Genomic DNA, 16,165 nt, shown 5'->3' with positions numbered 1-16,165 from the left:
TCCAGAGCTGATAGATAGGAGGGGATGATGAAGATCAGAAGTTCAACAATGTGCCTGAGGAGATGGGAGGTAAGTGTATTTGGCCAGATCTTCCTATAACACAGCCCAAGGGACTTTTCCAGGCTCAACAGCCCCAGAGTAACTGCAGATTAGCAACAGCAGCAAATTAAAAATGCAGGCTCCCAGGACATACTACAGTTACTGAATTAGAATCTGCATTTCAACAGAATTCCTGGATGACCTGTATGCATAATAACATTTAATCTAAAAGAATTTTTTTAAAGAAAGCTTTGAGAATCTGAGCTTAAGAAGATGTAGTATTTTGTGTCTCATCACACAACATGACAGTCAGATGGCAGTCGTATGAGGACAGTAAGCAAAATTGGAGATACCAGTCCAAGGTACGTTAACAGATGCTAAAACATACTGTGAGGAACAGCTAAGTCATACTTGGAAAACTAGGCATTAAAAAAAAAAAACTTTGAAAATTTCCCTGCTCCCTGTTCCTATCCCAGACAGTGCCTTATCTTATAGCTCTGGCTGACCATGAACTTGAAGCAATCCTCCTGCCTTAGTATCTCTAGTTGCTGAAATGATAGGCATGAGTTATCATGCCCAGCTTCCTCAGTAAATGTCTTACTGCTGAATTTCCAGACATCAGTACACTAGCTTGAATTCTGACACCTTAAAATGTCTCCTCTAGTCTTGTTTGCCCATAGAACCCTATGCAGAAATGGTCATTTGCATTAAAGCCCTTCAAAGAAAGAAAAACCATACTCATTATGGGCATAATGTAAAGGGGAAGAGACAGGGAAATGTAACACCTGGGGTTGAGTCCTATCTATAACTAGGATGGTATTCATAAAGAACTTCCACAAAGTGCCCTACAAAAATCTGAGTACATTATTATTTTTTAAAAATATTATTTTCATTTTTATTTTAGTTTTTTATTATTGACAACTTCCATAATTGTAGACAAAATCCCATGGCAACCCCCCCCCCACTTTTCCCTTTGAAACTCCACTCTCCATCATATACCCTCCCCCCTCAATCAGTCTCTCTTTTATAAAATTGCTATACTCCTACTCCTGCCTCCCAAGTGCTGGGATTGAAGGCGTGCACCATCACACCTGGCAAGAATTGATCATCTTTTCATTGATATCATGTCTGCCAAAAACATAAAGGCAATTTTCCTTTCTGAAAAGAAACTCTTCTTTCTTTTTCTGGGACTGTTCTAGGATGGTATTGTATATATATAAGTACAAGAACAGATTAGTGGGGGTGAAAAGGCCTAAGTGAGGTCAGGGGAAGAGATTGAGTAAAGGAAAGGTAGAGGGAGGGCTAATCAAAATCTAAGAGAAGGGCTGGAGAGATGGCTTAGCGGTTAAGCGCTTGCCTGTGAATCCTAAGGACCCCAGTTCGAGGCTCGGTTCCCCAGGTCCCACGTTAGGAAGATGCACAAGGAGGCACACGCGTCTGGAGTTGGTTTGCAGAGGCTGGAAGCCCTGGTGCGCCCATTCTCTCTCTCTCCCTCTATCTGTCTTTCTCTCTCTGTCTGTCGCTCTCAAATAAATAAATAAAAAAAATTAAAAAAAAATCTAAGAGAATATAAATAAGTCATATGGAAACCTACTTTTTTGGACAATGAAACACTCAGAAGCCATAGATTGTCACTAAAAAGTTTTCAGTGCCAGGAATGGGATACCTTCCAGTGAGTTGTTGGCCAGGGAGGCCTGATACCCCAAAAAACATTATAGCCCATTGCTGAGGTCCTTGCTTTCCCACCAGATATAGATGGTAAGACCCTACTGCTAAAGACTCCACATACTTGGGCTACAAGGTCACTGAGAAATCCTATTGGAGCTGAGCTGAAAACCTCCTCCATGTAGACCAGCTGACAGAAAGCTGGAAAAAGCTATGCTGCATGCAGTTCAATGGGAGAGAGAGAAATCACCAGTGAAGATACTCAATAGTGGACACTGCAAGCATTAAACTTGGCCAGCCAGGCCAAATGAACCAACATGTGTAATAGTGGCATGTCTGTTATGAGGGAAACCAACCACTCTCTAATTGGACTGAAGGCCCATTCCATGGGAGGGAATACATCTCTGATACTGAAAACCTACAACAGGGGTAGTCATGAGCTCTAGGGGGTATACATCTGTTGCTGTCTGGCTAAATGTATATACTACTATGCTTACCAAACTGCCCAGTAAGTACTTCTCTTAATGTTCATACCCATATATTAATGCTACTCTTGCTTTTGGTTAGAGAAGTTTTTCTTTTCAGATGGCAGTGACTTGGGATGACTAAGAAGGCACCATGGTGGTGAGAAAGTGACAGAGGTGTGTTTAGCACTGAAATATTTCAATCACACCTTCCATGGCTCATGGTCCATTATGGAAGAGGTGGTGGAAAGAATGTAAGAGGCAAAGGAAGGGTAGAACTCCTTACAATATGCTCCTCCAGACACAAAATGGCCTGGATATCCATGACCTCACAGTTCCTGACACTACTTACACAAGACCATTGTAATAGGAGGAAAAGATCATGTATTTTTGGTTTTCAAGGTAGCCTCTCACTCTAGCCCAGGCTGACCTGGAAATCACTATGTAGTATCAGGGTGGCCTTGAACTTACAATGATCCTCCTTCCTCTGCCTTCTCAGTGCTGGGTTTAAAGGTGGATGCCACTATACCTGGCTATAAAAAAACTTATTTATTTGAAAGAAAAAGGCAGGGGGAGGAGGGAAGGAGAGAGAAAGAATATGTATGGGTATGCCAAGGCCTCTCGCCAATGCAAATGAACTTCAGACACATGTGGCCACTTTGTGCATCTGGGTAAATTTACGTGGGTACTTGGGAACTGAACCCAGGCCACCAGGTTTTGCAAGCAAGTGCTTTTAACTGCTCAGCCATCTCTCCAGCCCTGCATTATTACTATTAAGAATGTAAGCCAGGTATGGTAGTGCATACCTTTAATCCCATCACTTGGGAAGCAGAGGTAAAAGGATCATTGTGAGTTCAAGGCCAGCCTGGGCTACAGAGTGAGTTCCAAGTCAGTCTGAGCTAGAATGAGACCCTGCCTCAAAAAAAAAAAAAAAATGCATATGTAGCTGGGTGTAGTGGCACATGCCTTTAATCCCAGCACTTAGGGGGCAGAGGTAGGAGGATTGCCATGAGTTCAAGGCCACGCTGAGACTACATAGTGAGTTTCAGGTCAGCCTGGGTTAGAGCAAGACTCTACTTTGAAAAAAACAAGAAAAAAAAAAGAATAAATAGTATCTGAATATTATGTTTAACAGTTAGGGGCACTAAAAATGTAAAGGATGGGTTCCTACAGGAATGCTATATGACAAGAATATTTTGGGTGAAAAAGACTTCAACATGTGTGGAACCATCCCAGGCTGTATAAAACCAATTAAAATCTACTTCATAAGAGCAATGAATTCCCTTATTATAATTTGTAACTTGCAAACTACAACTTAAGCAACAGTTGTTTGCTAACACAGAAGTTTCATGTGTATCTTTCCATGTTTGTATGTAATCTGTGTGTGTGTGTAAAATACTCAGTTTAGGGAAACTGAGATATCATTTTGTTTTTATGTGTTTTAAAAATTATCTTGAGCTGGTTGTGGTGGCACATGCCAGTAGGAAATTGAAGAGGCAGAGTCAGGAGGATCAGAAGTGTGAGGCCAGCCTGGCCTACACATAAAAAAAAAAAAAAATATCTCTTGAAAGGATTTTCTTGGGTACTGTTTTAAATTAAAGATTCTAGTTCATGATAGATGGTATGAATTCAGGTAATCATAAACTAGATGGAACATCAAGGTTACTGTTAAAACCAAAAAACTATATCAGAGGAATAACTGCTCAATGATACTAGTGAGTGCCTGAAAGGGAAAGAAAGAGGGCAGTAGGGGCAGGAAGACAGTAACTTTGGATCCATGCACTAACATCACCAGTCAGAGGGTACTACTATTCCTTGTAGGAGTGACTTTGTTGCAAATAGTATTTTTCAGTCTTTCCTCCTTCAGGCCATCAATGAAATGAAGCATTTTTAATGTCAAAGACACAGCACTATCCTTCCTCCTAATCAATGAGCAATTCATGTATCATACTCTTTCTTGATGCCTTACTTCTTTGAGCTCAACTGCATTCTATTATTTGAACTCCATTTTTGTTAACTTTCATATAACCAACATGTGGACCAGACAACTTGTTGTGAATTGAGCTGTCCTCTGTAGCTTTCTCTAATCCTACTCTGTCTCGTCCTCCCCTCATAGAGCCTTCATGGATGAAATCATTAAGCTGACTAACAGTAAATAGTAAATCTCCAGATAATAAATTCATTTCTAGGAACAATATAGCTACTGCTAAAAGAATGAGTGTTATGTTGCAAGTAATATAATGATCCCTCAAGGAAAAATAAAGCTAAACCTCATGGTTTCTACTTGTGTTGTAGTAACTGGATCTTTGTTCCAATATACAAATATACTGCAAAACAAAATGAAAACAGATCCATTTCTAAACACCACCAGCATCCTCATCAAAAGTTTTAAGTTTCACAATCAGATGGTCCACTAATCAAATACTGGTATTTTATGTGCCATTATATCATTTATTAATTTTTCCTTGAGGAAGGATCTCACTGTAGTCCAGGCTGACCTGGATCTCACTCTGTAGTCCCAGGCTGGCCTCGAACTCACAGCAAACCTCCTACCTTGGTCTCCCAAGTGCTGGGATTAAAGATATGTGCCACCACACTTGACTTAGTCTACCTTTTAACACAATTATCTTTAATTGTGAAAGGCTTTTGAGATAGACAGATTATTTATTATAAGTAAAGCTGGGGGTTGAGCCTAGCCCCTTGCTCATGTCAGGCAAATGTTCTACCACTGAGTTACATCTGTGGCCCTCAAAACAAAATACTTTCTTTTCCTTTTTCTTAACATACAACACTGATTAACTGGCTTATTTATTTGAGAGAGACACAGAGAGAGGGAATGGGCACATCAGGGCCTCTAGTCACCGCAAATTAACTCCAGATGCCAGGGTCTGTTGCTGCTGCAGCAAAATCTCCAGATTCATGCACCACGTTGTACAGTTCTGGCTTTATATGGGTACTGGGAATCAAACCCAGGTCAGTAGGTTTTGTAAGTAAGCACCTTTTACCACTAACTCATCTCCCTATACCTTTTGAATTTTGAAATTTCCATTGTTAGCATTTAACAGAAACACAACTGATTTTCTATGTTGATTGTGTATCCAACTATCTTGCTGAACTGTCTCATTAGTTCTAGGGTATTTTAGTCATAACTTCCTGGAGATTTTCTATTATGACAATTATGCAATTCACAAATATGGTTTTATTTCTTCCTATCTCAGTTGTATGCCTTTCATTCCCCTTTTTCATGTTAAGTGTACAAGCTAAACATCCACCCATTTTCAACAGTGATGATAGGCAGACATCCTTTCATTGCTTTTGATCTGAAGAGCATAGCCTTTTATCATCAAATAGTCCCCATCAATTCACTTTTCTAAGTATTTTTTAAAAGTCTATGGATGTTATATTTTATCAATTGCCTTTTCTGTACGACTGCTATGATCCTATGTTTTTTCTTTTTGTATATGTTTATTTGGGAGGGTGCACATGCATAAGTGTGTGGAGACAAGACAACCTAAGGTATCCTCAGTTGCCATACACTTTTCATTGAAGCAGAGTCTTGCACTAGCCTACAATGTGCTGATTAGGCTAGTATGGCTGTCAGCACATCCCAGGTCCTTCCTGTCTCCTGTCTCCAGGACTAGGATTGCACACATGCTACCACACCAGGCCTTTTTATGTGGGTTTGGTTTTTATGTGGGTTGAAGTCCTCATGCTTACAAGGCAAAGTTTTACTGAATGAGCCATCCTCCCAGTGCCTGCTGTTTTCTTCTTTATCTTATTAAATTGGTGGACTATACTGATTCAGTTTGGGATTTTTTTTTGGGGGGGGGTTTCAAGGTAGGGTCTCACTCTGGTCCAGGCTGACCTGGAATTCACTCTGTCATCTCAGGCTGGCCTCGAACTCACGGCAACCCTCCTACCTCTGCCTCCCGAGTGCTGGGATTAAAGGCATGCGCCACCACGCCCGGCCAGCATGGGATTTTAAACAAGCATTGCATACTTATTCTTTTTTTTTTTAAATATTTTTTGTTCATTTTTATTTATTTATTTGAGAGTGACAGACACAGAGAGAAAGACAGATACAGGGAGAGAGAGAGAATGGGCGCGCCAGGGCTTCCAGCCACTGCAAACGAACTCCAGACGCGTGTGCCCCCTTGTGCATCTGGCTAATGTGGGACCTGGGGAACCGAGCCTTGAACTGGGGTCCTTAGGCTTCACAGGCAAGCACTTAACCGCTAAGCCATCTCTCTAGCCCAAGCATTGCATACTTCTAATAAGCGTTCTTGGCTATCATGCATGCATTATAATTTTATAAATACATGTACACATTGAAATTCTACTTGCTAGGATTTTGCTGGTGACTTGTTTATGTATTAATAAAGTCAATATTTAGTATTTTTCATTTATTTCTATCTTGTTTTATTTTCTGAAAAAGATGGTCTAGAGTTGGTGTCCCTTTCTTTCTTAAACATTTGGTAGAATTCTCCAATGAAACAACATAGACCTAAAGATTTCTTTTTAGGAAGTTTGAAAATTATGAATTCAAGTTCCTTAATAGTATATAGGGCTATTCAAATTAATTAATTCAGGAGTTTCCATGTAGCTGAAGACATGGATGTTCTTGGAAGGGGGGTGAGTCAGAAGAAGGAACTCTTCATCTACCTCACTATTTGTTTTCCTAAAAAACACTTTCATATTTTGTCTTTCCAGATTAATCACAGTGAAAGGTATGTAGTCAAGAATTTATGGATCTGGCAAAAAAGTGTCTGTGGCTTAAAAATTCTTATTACTTTTATCTCACCATGATTGGGTAATTCCACTAGAAATCAGAAGTCCTGACAACCTCAACTGATTTCTATGCTAATTTATAAGGCCACATTTCAACCACTTAAACCACTTGGTATTACTGAGTGACTGTTCCCACCTTACATAGATCATAAGGCCATAGAGCAACAGGAGGAAGGGAAAATGGGTCCTTGCTGATGTTGCTGGATGGCTGAATTCCCAACTCAGGAGCTACTCTTTATCTGGATCAGTAAGAAAAAAATAAAAGTTTTATTGGTTAGAAAACACAATTTATCTCATACTGGGTGGGTTGTGGTAGTTTCCTTTTTGAGAGATTGTTCTATTTCATGTACAATAGCATACTCATGTCAGTAGGGCTCTTGGTTTCTCAAGATCTATACTGAATCTTCTGTTACTTGTAGCTTTGTTCTTTCTGTCTAAGTTGTCAATTTTATTGATGTTTTAAAAATCTCTTTGTTTTACTGATTTTATTTTTATTTTTTTGGAGGCAGGGTCTCACTCAAACTCAGTAGCCCAGGCTGGCCTCAAACACAAGAGATTCTCCTACTTCAGCCTCCCTATAATGCTGGGATTACTTACATATGTGAGCCATCATGCCTAATTTTGTGTCATTAATTTTTGCTTTCAACAAAACTGATTTCCCCTCCCCACTTTCTTCCTTTAAAGGGTTATACCAACTAGCCTAGACTGGCTGTAAACTCGTGATCTTAATCTCAGCCTTCCAAGTGTGGTGATTACAGGCATGCACTACTATGCCTGTTTTGGTTATGGTTAAGTTTGCTTTAAGTTCTTGAGGTAGGAGTTAAGATTGATTTGAAACTTTTTCTGCTTTCTTTAGGGTGCATTTCATGCTAACTACATTTTTCTCACAGGACTGCTTTAATAGTTTTCCAAAAATGGTTTTTATGTTCATTTGGTTCAGTGAGCTTTCGTATTCTGAGACTTATTCTTTGATATGGGAAGTGTACTTAGTTTCCAAATGTCTACACATTTTTCAAGTTATCTGCTATTAATTTCTAGTTAATTCTACTGTGATTGGAAAATATACTATATGACTTCAATACTTTAAAATCTATTCAGGTTTACTTTATGGCACAAGATATGGTCTATTTTGGTGTACAGTCTGTGAGCATATGAGGGATACCAAAATTTCTTACCATAATTTTGGACATGGCTAATTATCCTTTCAATTCTATCAGTTATGGCTAATTATCCTTTCAATTCTATCAGTTTCTGCTTCAGGCATCTTATACCAGTGTGTGGTAAAGATTGTTATGTCTTCCTGGTGAACTAACATCTTTATGGAGTACCCTATATTCTCTGGCAATTATTATTTGCTCTTAAGTGTACTCCATCTGCTATTAATTTAGCTACTGTCTGCTTTCCGATGATTAATATTGAAATATTATTTTCCCTGCCACTTTACCTTGTATTGTTATAATTTGAAGAGTGTTTCTTTTTAAAATTTTTATTTATCTAAGAGAGAGAGAGAGAGAGAAAGGGCACACCAGGGTCTACAGCCAGTGCAAATGAACTCCATACACATGTACCACCTTATACATCTGGTTTACATGGATCCTGGGGAACTGAACCTGGATCCTTTGGCTTTGCAGGCAAGCGTATTAATTGCTAAGCCATATCTCTAGCCTGACAAGTGTTTCTTATAGACACATTACAGCTGAGATAATTATTTATCGTAATCTTTTTTTAAAAATATTTTTTATTTTCGTTTTATTTGAGAGAGAGAAAAGCAGAGAGAGAAAGCAAGAAAATGGGCCTCCCAAGGCCTCCAGCCACTGCAAACAAACTCCAGACACATGTGCTGCCTTGTGTATCTGGCTTACATTGGTCCTGGGGAATCGAACCTAGGTCCTTTGGCTTTGCAGGCAAGGGCCTTAACCGCTAAGCCATTTCCCAAACTCCCAAGATACATTATTTAATCCTTAAACTCTACCTTTCAAGGCCTCACATACATCAGGTTAAAAACTCTACCATTATAAGACCCTACTGCTGAAGGCACCATATGCTGAAAGCACGGACCATAGAGAGATCTGGTTGGAATCTGGAAGAGAGCCAGTCCTCAGACAGTTAGCCCATCTAGTGCTGGAAGGCGCTACATGAGCTATGGGGGAAAGTGGCCAACATCTATTCAAGCAACTCAAAGTCTCAGTGACTCAGAAGTAAACAACCTGACAAGTGCAATAGTGGCACACAGCCATGGTGGGTAACCAACTACTCTTGGATTGGCTAACATATCCTCTCAGTGGAAAGGAAACCATATGTGGAGTTGGGAAACAAGTCAGAATCATATCCAGATAATGATTCTACTTTCTATTATCAAGCTCCCAATAATCTTGGGATATAAGAGGGTCTACACTCTTTAAATTCTCTCTATATTAATAATGGTTATCCCATTTAACTGGTACTAACTTCACTCTGTTGGAGAATCGGTTTCTTTTTTTCAGAGGGGAGCTGGACCTGAGGAGATAAACAACCCAGTGCACTCCACCCCAGCCCCAGCTGAAACCACAGAGGAATTAGGGAAATGAGCAAGAGTGCTGCTTTCTTACTGACTCTGGTATTAGCACAAGGGTGAAGGAGAAAGACACTGTGGACACTCAACAGCTACCAAGCAAGAGATCCAGAGGCTCTGAGGTGCCTATCACTGAAGTAGATGTAAAATGCCTCCAGCGTGGCTCAGGAAATTTTGCGGAAGAGGGGGTGGTGGAAGGATTGTTAGAGCCCAAGTTGGGACATTTTGCACAGAAATATTGCTTCTCCCCCATAATGGACTGCTGTCCTCATGATGCATGACCCACAATACCCATGGGGCTGACCTGCATCCCAATGAAGAAGGCCTCTTGAGAAAAGGGGCAGGGAGAGAAAGGATGGTACCAACATGTATTGTTTACATACTAAATATGTCCATATCTAAAAAACAAAAACAAAAATCTATACCATTAGGGCTGGAGAGATGGATTAGCGGTTAAGGCGCTTGTCTGCGAAGCCTAAGGTCCCAAGTTCAACTCTCCAGATCCCACATAAGCCAGAATCACAAAGATTCGGCAAGTGCAAGGTTGCACATGCCTACTAGGTGGTGTAAGTGTCTGGAGTTCGATTGCAGTGGCTGAGGCCCTAGCATGCCAATTTTCATTCTCTCCCTCCTTAAAATAAAAATAAAATAAACTCTACCACTAAGCCAATCCTTTTTGAAAATTTTATTTTGAAACAAAAGCTCCATTAATTTTCCCAGGCTAGCTCTGAATGTGTGATCCTGTGGTCTCAGCCTCCCAAGTAGCAGGAATTACAGGCATGTTTCACCAGACTAGCTTCCCTACCTTCTTGTGAGAGAATCAAACATTTGGGCTGGAGAAATGGCTTAGCGATTAAGGTGCTTGTCTGCAAAACCAAAGGACAAAGGACAAAGGTTCGATTCCCCAGTCACCATGTAAGCCAGATATCCAAAATGGCACATGCAAGTGGAGTTCTTTTGCAGTGGCTGGTGGCCCTGGCATGCCCATTCTCTCTCAATCTCTATCTGTCTCCTTCTATTTCTCTTAAATAAATAAATCTTAAAAACAAATCAAACATTTGTTAGAATTGTAATCTGATTTTTCTATTATTTCAGTACATCTCTTTGTATTATGTATAGTGACTCCAGATATTACATTATGTATACATAACCAGTATACTACTAGTGGTATCAGTTTATCAAATCAAGCGAAGTACAGAAATCTTACCTCCCTTTACATTTCTTATGGCTTAAAATACCTTGTCTACCCTGAGAGTCATGTTGAACAGTGTTACAGCTTTTGCTTCAACCAGCAACCAAGCTGAAGCTGGAGGTAGACCTAAGACTCTTGGCACTACATGCCTTAGTAAGCTTCTCAATCCTGGAGTACATGACATAGGCACATTGATTGAGCCTGATGCTGCCTTTCTTTGGAATCTTGAGTGAAACTTCGTTGGATATCACGAAGGCCTTGGTAGCCTTGGCACATGTCCTTATGTCTTGGTATTATTGGTTTGTACCTTCTTTATGTACATTCTTCTTGTGCTTCTTGGTAAAATGTGTATTCTGCAGGAACTTGGGAGACTACCCACTAGGAGATCTATATCTTTGTGACTGGAGTGCATAGATGACCTTTTAGAGCTGGGTGTGTGTTATGAGTCTTGCACATGGCCATGTCTGCACCATAACCTGCCTCTTATATTCCTGTTGTTGAGACTTTCTACCTGTTTGTCAAGATTATTTATTTTTCCTTTGGTTCAAGCATGTTCCCAACTAAGGCAATTTTATGATAGCTACTTTAAAATTCCACCTTGATAATACTAATCTTTCTCATCTCATTCATCTATCAATCAAGCTATTTGTCTATCTAGTTTCTAAAAAAAATGTGTTAGGGCTGGAGAGATGGCTTAGAAAAGTTAAGGCACTTACCTGCAGAGCCTAAGAACCCATGTTCGATTCCCTAACAACCACGTAAGCCAGATGCACAAAGTGGTGCCTGTGTCTGTAGGCCCTGGTGCACCCATTCTCTCTATCTGCCTCTTGCTTTCTCTTTCTTGCAAATAAATATTTAAAAACATTTAAAAAATATTTTATTTGCAAGCAATTTTACTTTATGACATTCAACAACTACCAGACACTATTGAACTTATGGAATTAGCACCAGTAATAAAATGTCAAGGTACATGAAACACTTCTATGAGCAAAAGAACAAAACATATTAAAAGGCTTCTTACCTCTTCTACATTGGAAGCAGTCTTGGCAGAAGTTTCCATGAAGATAAGTCCATGTTCTCGTGCAAAAGCTTCACCTTCTTCTTTTTTTACTTCTCTTCTAGATTCTAAATCACTTAATAGGAGAGAAAGGGTAATATTGTACTTACATGGTACAAACAGAGTATCGATGGAAAGTGCACCATAGGATTCAAAGTTGTATGGACATTCTTTCAATATTTTGTGAAAAAATTATTAACTACATTATTTAGGGCATTATGAGTGCCAGAGTGTTTGGAATACACTGCCTACTCTCAAAGAATTAAAGGCCTAGAAGAAGAAATAATCTAAGTTAGAGTTCCACAATGCTAAAATGAGCAATGCCATGAAGGGAACTAGACTCTTAACAACCTGCCTGCAAGCACAGTGGATACCAATGAAGAATATCGTTTGGCTCAAAGTAGCAGGTAGAAAGAGGAGTACTACACAGGTTTCATCCTTTGGCAATACTGCCAGTTTCTGTGAATGTGATCACTCAGCTCTGAAAAGCTGTTAAAAAATTGTTTCATAAAATCTAAAGTGCTAAAAAAAAATCTAAAAAAGTGCTAAAGAACCAGTGATTCAGTTATTAATTTTGGTTTAATTCTCACTTCCTTCTTAAAACACAACCATTGGGAAAAAGGTAGGGATGGACAGTTGGGACAGATAAACAGAAAGAAGACTAAGCTAGACTGTTCAGTTTTATCATATTAAGAACTGTGTAAGTGAGGAAAGAAAAAATAAGACTTTTTTAGAGTGCCTTATGGTAAAAGTTTAAAAACTACTATTATGTAATATTTATTATTTATGATATAATGTCCAAGAACCTCCATCTAGCCTTGCCATTTTATTTTGCTGAATTTATTTCACATTTCTTTAAAGGAACTAAAATGAATACAGGTGAATTTGCTCCCATGAGACTTTGGGTGTCTCTGGTCCCACAAGTGTTCCTCTTATTCTCAAACGGTAAACACTGGTCAGGCATGGTAGCTCACATGTGCAACCCCAGGACTCAAGAGGCTGAGCCAGAAAGATTGCTGTATGAGGTCAGCTTGGGCCAAAGTGAGATTCTGTCTCAAAAACCAAACCAAACAAAACAAAACACTGCTTTTATATTTATATTTAACAGAATAATTTTTCCATGTTTAAGAAAACTTTTATTAATTCCAGCACTTGGGAGACAGAGGCAGGAGGATCACCGTGAGTTCAAGGTCAGCCTGGGACAAGAGTGAGTTCCAGATCAGCTTGGGCAAGAGTAAGACCCTACCTCAAAATCCCACCCTTCCCAAAAAAAATTCTAGGTGTAGCCACTGTTCTACAGCTTGTTAGCTTTGTTATCCACACTATATATGGAGGTCTAGTTTCTAATTTTTTTCTGCTGTATTCTTTTTCTACTGAATAAATGCAACACAACTTAAACATTGACTTCTCCAATTTACTAAATAATAAACAGTGTTATAATGGATATTATATATGCATATGTGCCAGTTTTTCCAGGGTATATTATTCAAGCTGTGTCATGACTCAGTGAGTTGTGTAGAAGTGTAGAAGGCCACAGCCAGGATTTGTTATTAAAGTGCATGGGCCACACACAACTGCATACACACACATGCAGACACCACATATACACAGAAGAAAAACGAATCAAAACAAACATCAAAGTTGTTTTTTTTTCCTTTCCTTTTCTGCTTTTGTTTTTTCAAGGTAAGGGTCTCACTCTAGACCAGGCTGATCTGTGAGCTCAAATTCACCTAACCATACTACCTCTTCCTCCTGAGGGTGTGCACCAATACACCCAGCTCCAAGAAGTTTTTTAAACCAATCAAAACCCTTGTAATCTATATTGCTAAAACAAGTAGGTTTCTATTTTTGTTCTTTTGGTCAAAATTGTTATGACTAGACTATGATTTTCACATTTTAATATAAAATTTAAAATCAGCTTGTCAAGCATGTAAACTCTGACTGGGATAAGAATGACTTTAGACAAATCCTGGAAGAATTGGCATCTTAAATATATGGGCTGTAGGGGTGATGGCTCAGTGGATAAAGCAGTTGCTGGTCAACTGAGCACCTCTGTTTGGATCCCTGGATCACACATAACAGACTAACCTCCCCTGCCGTTCCCTTATTTGGTCCAGGAAATCACCCTTACCCTTCCTGACTTGGGAATCAATATAATAATTTAATGAAGAACAGCATTTTCAGTCTGGTTTATCCAATTCTTTGGTTAAAAGCAGATCTGAGCTTGGGTTTGGGGTTTGCATTTTAACCCCCAAAATAAAGTAAGTCCCATGATTGCCACACATGCATAGTGGGATACATGCTGTGGCATGAACAGGCCCACATTCACACACTTGAATACTGTCTTAAGTTCAAGGTCAGCTTGGGTTATACAGCAACTACTAGGTCAGCCAGAGTAAGACCCTTTCAAAATTCCCCACCCAATACAAACAAGCAAATCTAGCTTTTGGTTTCACCATTTCTCCTCTATGTCACTTTGTTTACCTTGGGTTAAATTTGCTTGTATTCTTCTAAGCTGTTTTTTTTTTTTTGGGGGGGGGGGTGGGGGTGTTGTTAGAGAAGGTTTTACTGTGTAGCCCATGCTGGCCTTCAACCTGTGGTCCTTTTGCCTAGCCTTCCTGAGGGCTGGAATTACAGGCATGTATCACTGTATCTTTCCTATTTCTTAAGGTAAAAAGATTGATAGTTTTCCTGACATGCACATTCAGTGTTATACTGCTTTCACTACATCTAACAAATTTTAAATGATGAATTCTTTTTTAGCTTTTTTTTTTTGGTTTTTATTTATTTGAGAGTGACAGACAGAGAGAGAAAGAGGCAGATAGAGAGAATGGGCACGCCAGGGCTTCCAGCCACCGCAAATGAACTCCAGACACGTGCACCCCCTTGTGCATCTGGCTAACGTGGGGCCTGGGGAATCAAGCCTCAAACTGGGGTCCTTTGGCTTCACAGGCAAGCGCTTAACCGCTAAGTCATCTCTCTAGCCCTAATGATGAATTTTTAACAGAGATCATCACTATATTCTAAAACCAAAACACCTTTGAATTTTCAAAAATTTCATTTATAAAGCCAATAAATTCCATTAAGACAAATTACACAAAAGTAGTCTCATAAACAAAAATCTCCAATGTTCACCATTAATGCAAACTAAGGTCTGAATTAACCCTTTTACCTTTTATTTCCAATAAGCATAATGACCATGTTGGAATTGGAATGCTGGCGGGCATCCTCTAACCAAGTTGTCAGGTGGTTGAATGTGTCTCTCCTGAACAAAAATGATAGTCTGATTATAGTCCTCAAAGTATTTCCTCACTACTACACATGGAAAAGATATATTTTGTTAACATTAGCTGCTTTTAGCCATATCCACTTATATGAGAAACCCTTTTCAAATACAGTATCTAGGTTTAAAGTTGACTGATTACACTTCAGTTTAGAAATGAAATGTAATCAGTTTCAAAAGTGCCAATGAATAAATGATATTAATAAATTGATCAATGTATATAAAAAGAATATAGTTGCAGATTTTAGTGGTAAATTTAAATTTAATTCAAGACACACATTTTTAAAGATGAGTAGGTTAAGTATTAAGGCAAAACTACAGTTTTATTACTGGCAACCATACTTATTTAGAAACATTTCCTGCACTGTACTGAAAATGTACAAGTACTCACCTTGTAATATCATACACTAGTAAAGCCCCAGCTGCACCTCTGTAATATGACCGTGTGATAGAACGAAAGGACTCCTGCCCTGCCTGTGAAGAAAGAAAATGGTGATCAGTTTCTATTAAAATGGTACTATCTCATATAGATACACAAAAATAAAATACTTACAAATAAAATGATATCCTTTATGTTTCCATATTATACCTATAAAGAGTATGAGTGAGAAGGGAAGGAGGAACATAAAGAGGGAAGGAACCCACCAGCCTCAGGAAAACGTCACACAATACCACTACTGCTCAAGTCTCCCCCACCCCAAACAAGACCCCTAACCCTTTTTGGCAATCCCTGACAACCCAATTTACTGAATGGCTCCACCATACATGAATCATTATCAGAGCACAGAATGGACTCCTAGCAACTAAGCTCTGAAGACAAATTTGAAAGGAAGCAAATGACGGGAGAGCCTCACATTTGAATTCAATAACCCACTCCCTGGGGCAGCTGTTGACACTAGAATAAATAAAGCCCATTGTAAATAAATGATGAATGACATCTTTACGCCCACCATCTGCTGGTGTAAAGGTTGTTGGAAGGCCAAGGATGCAGATTTTATCAGTTATATCATAAACTGCAGTGAGCTTTCAACAGTCATGAGATAGAACTCTTTCAGCAATCATTTTATTATGAAAAACAGAAAAAGGTTTTGACTTTAATTTATATTATTTTCTCCACTCAATCAAT

The 16,165-nt window shown here is 39.1% G+C and overlaps 1 protein-coding gene across 1 annotated transcript in view; it reads right to left on the bottom strand.

Moving 5' to 3' along the window:
- The window catches only part of Rab2a (RAB2A, member RAS oncogene family), a 79,648-nt gene that overhangs the window by 15,563 nt on the left and 47,920 nt on the right, over positions 1-16,165 (bottom strand). The window contains exons 4-6 of the mRNA XM_004653331.3: positions 15,431-15,513; positions 14,929-15,021; positions 11,721-11,832 (exon numbers count right to left, since the gene is read on the bottom strand). Of these exons, the coding sequence (XP_004653388.1) occupies positions 11,721-11,832; positions 14,929-15,021; positions 15,431-15,513 (288 nt within the window). The remainder of the gene's footprint in view (positions 1-11,720; positions 11,833-14,928; positions 15,022-15,430; positions 15,514-16,165) is intronic.

This window comes from Jaculus jaculus, chromosome 2 (genome assembly GCF_020740685.1).
Source record: "Jaculus jaculus isolate mJacJac1 chromosome 2, mJacJac1.mat.Y.cur, whole genome shotgun sequence".
Taxonomy (NCBI): domain Eukaryota; kingdom Metazoa; phylum Chordata; class Mammalia; order Rodentia; family Dipodidae; genus Jaculus; species Jaculus jaculus.
Note: the sequence above shows the minus strand (reverse complement) of the source record. Positions and strands in the feature narration are given on the sequence as shown.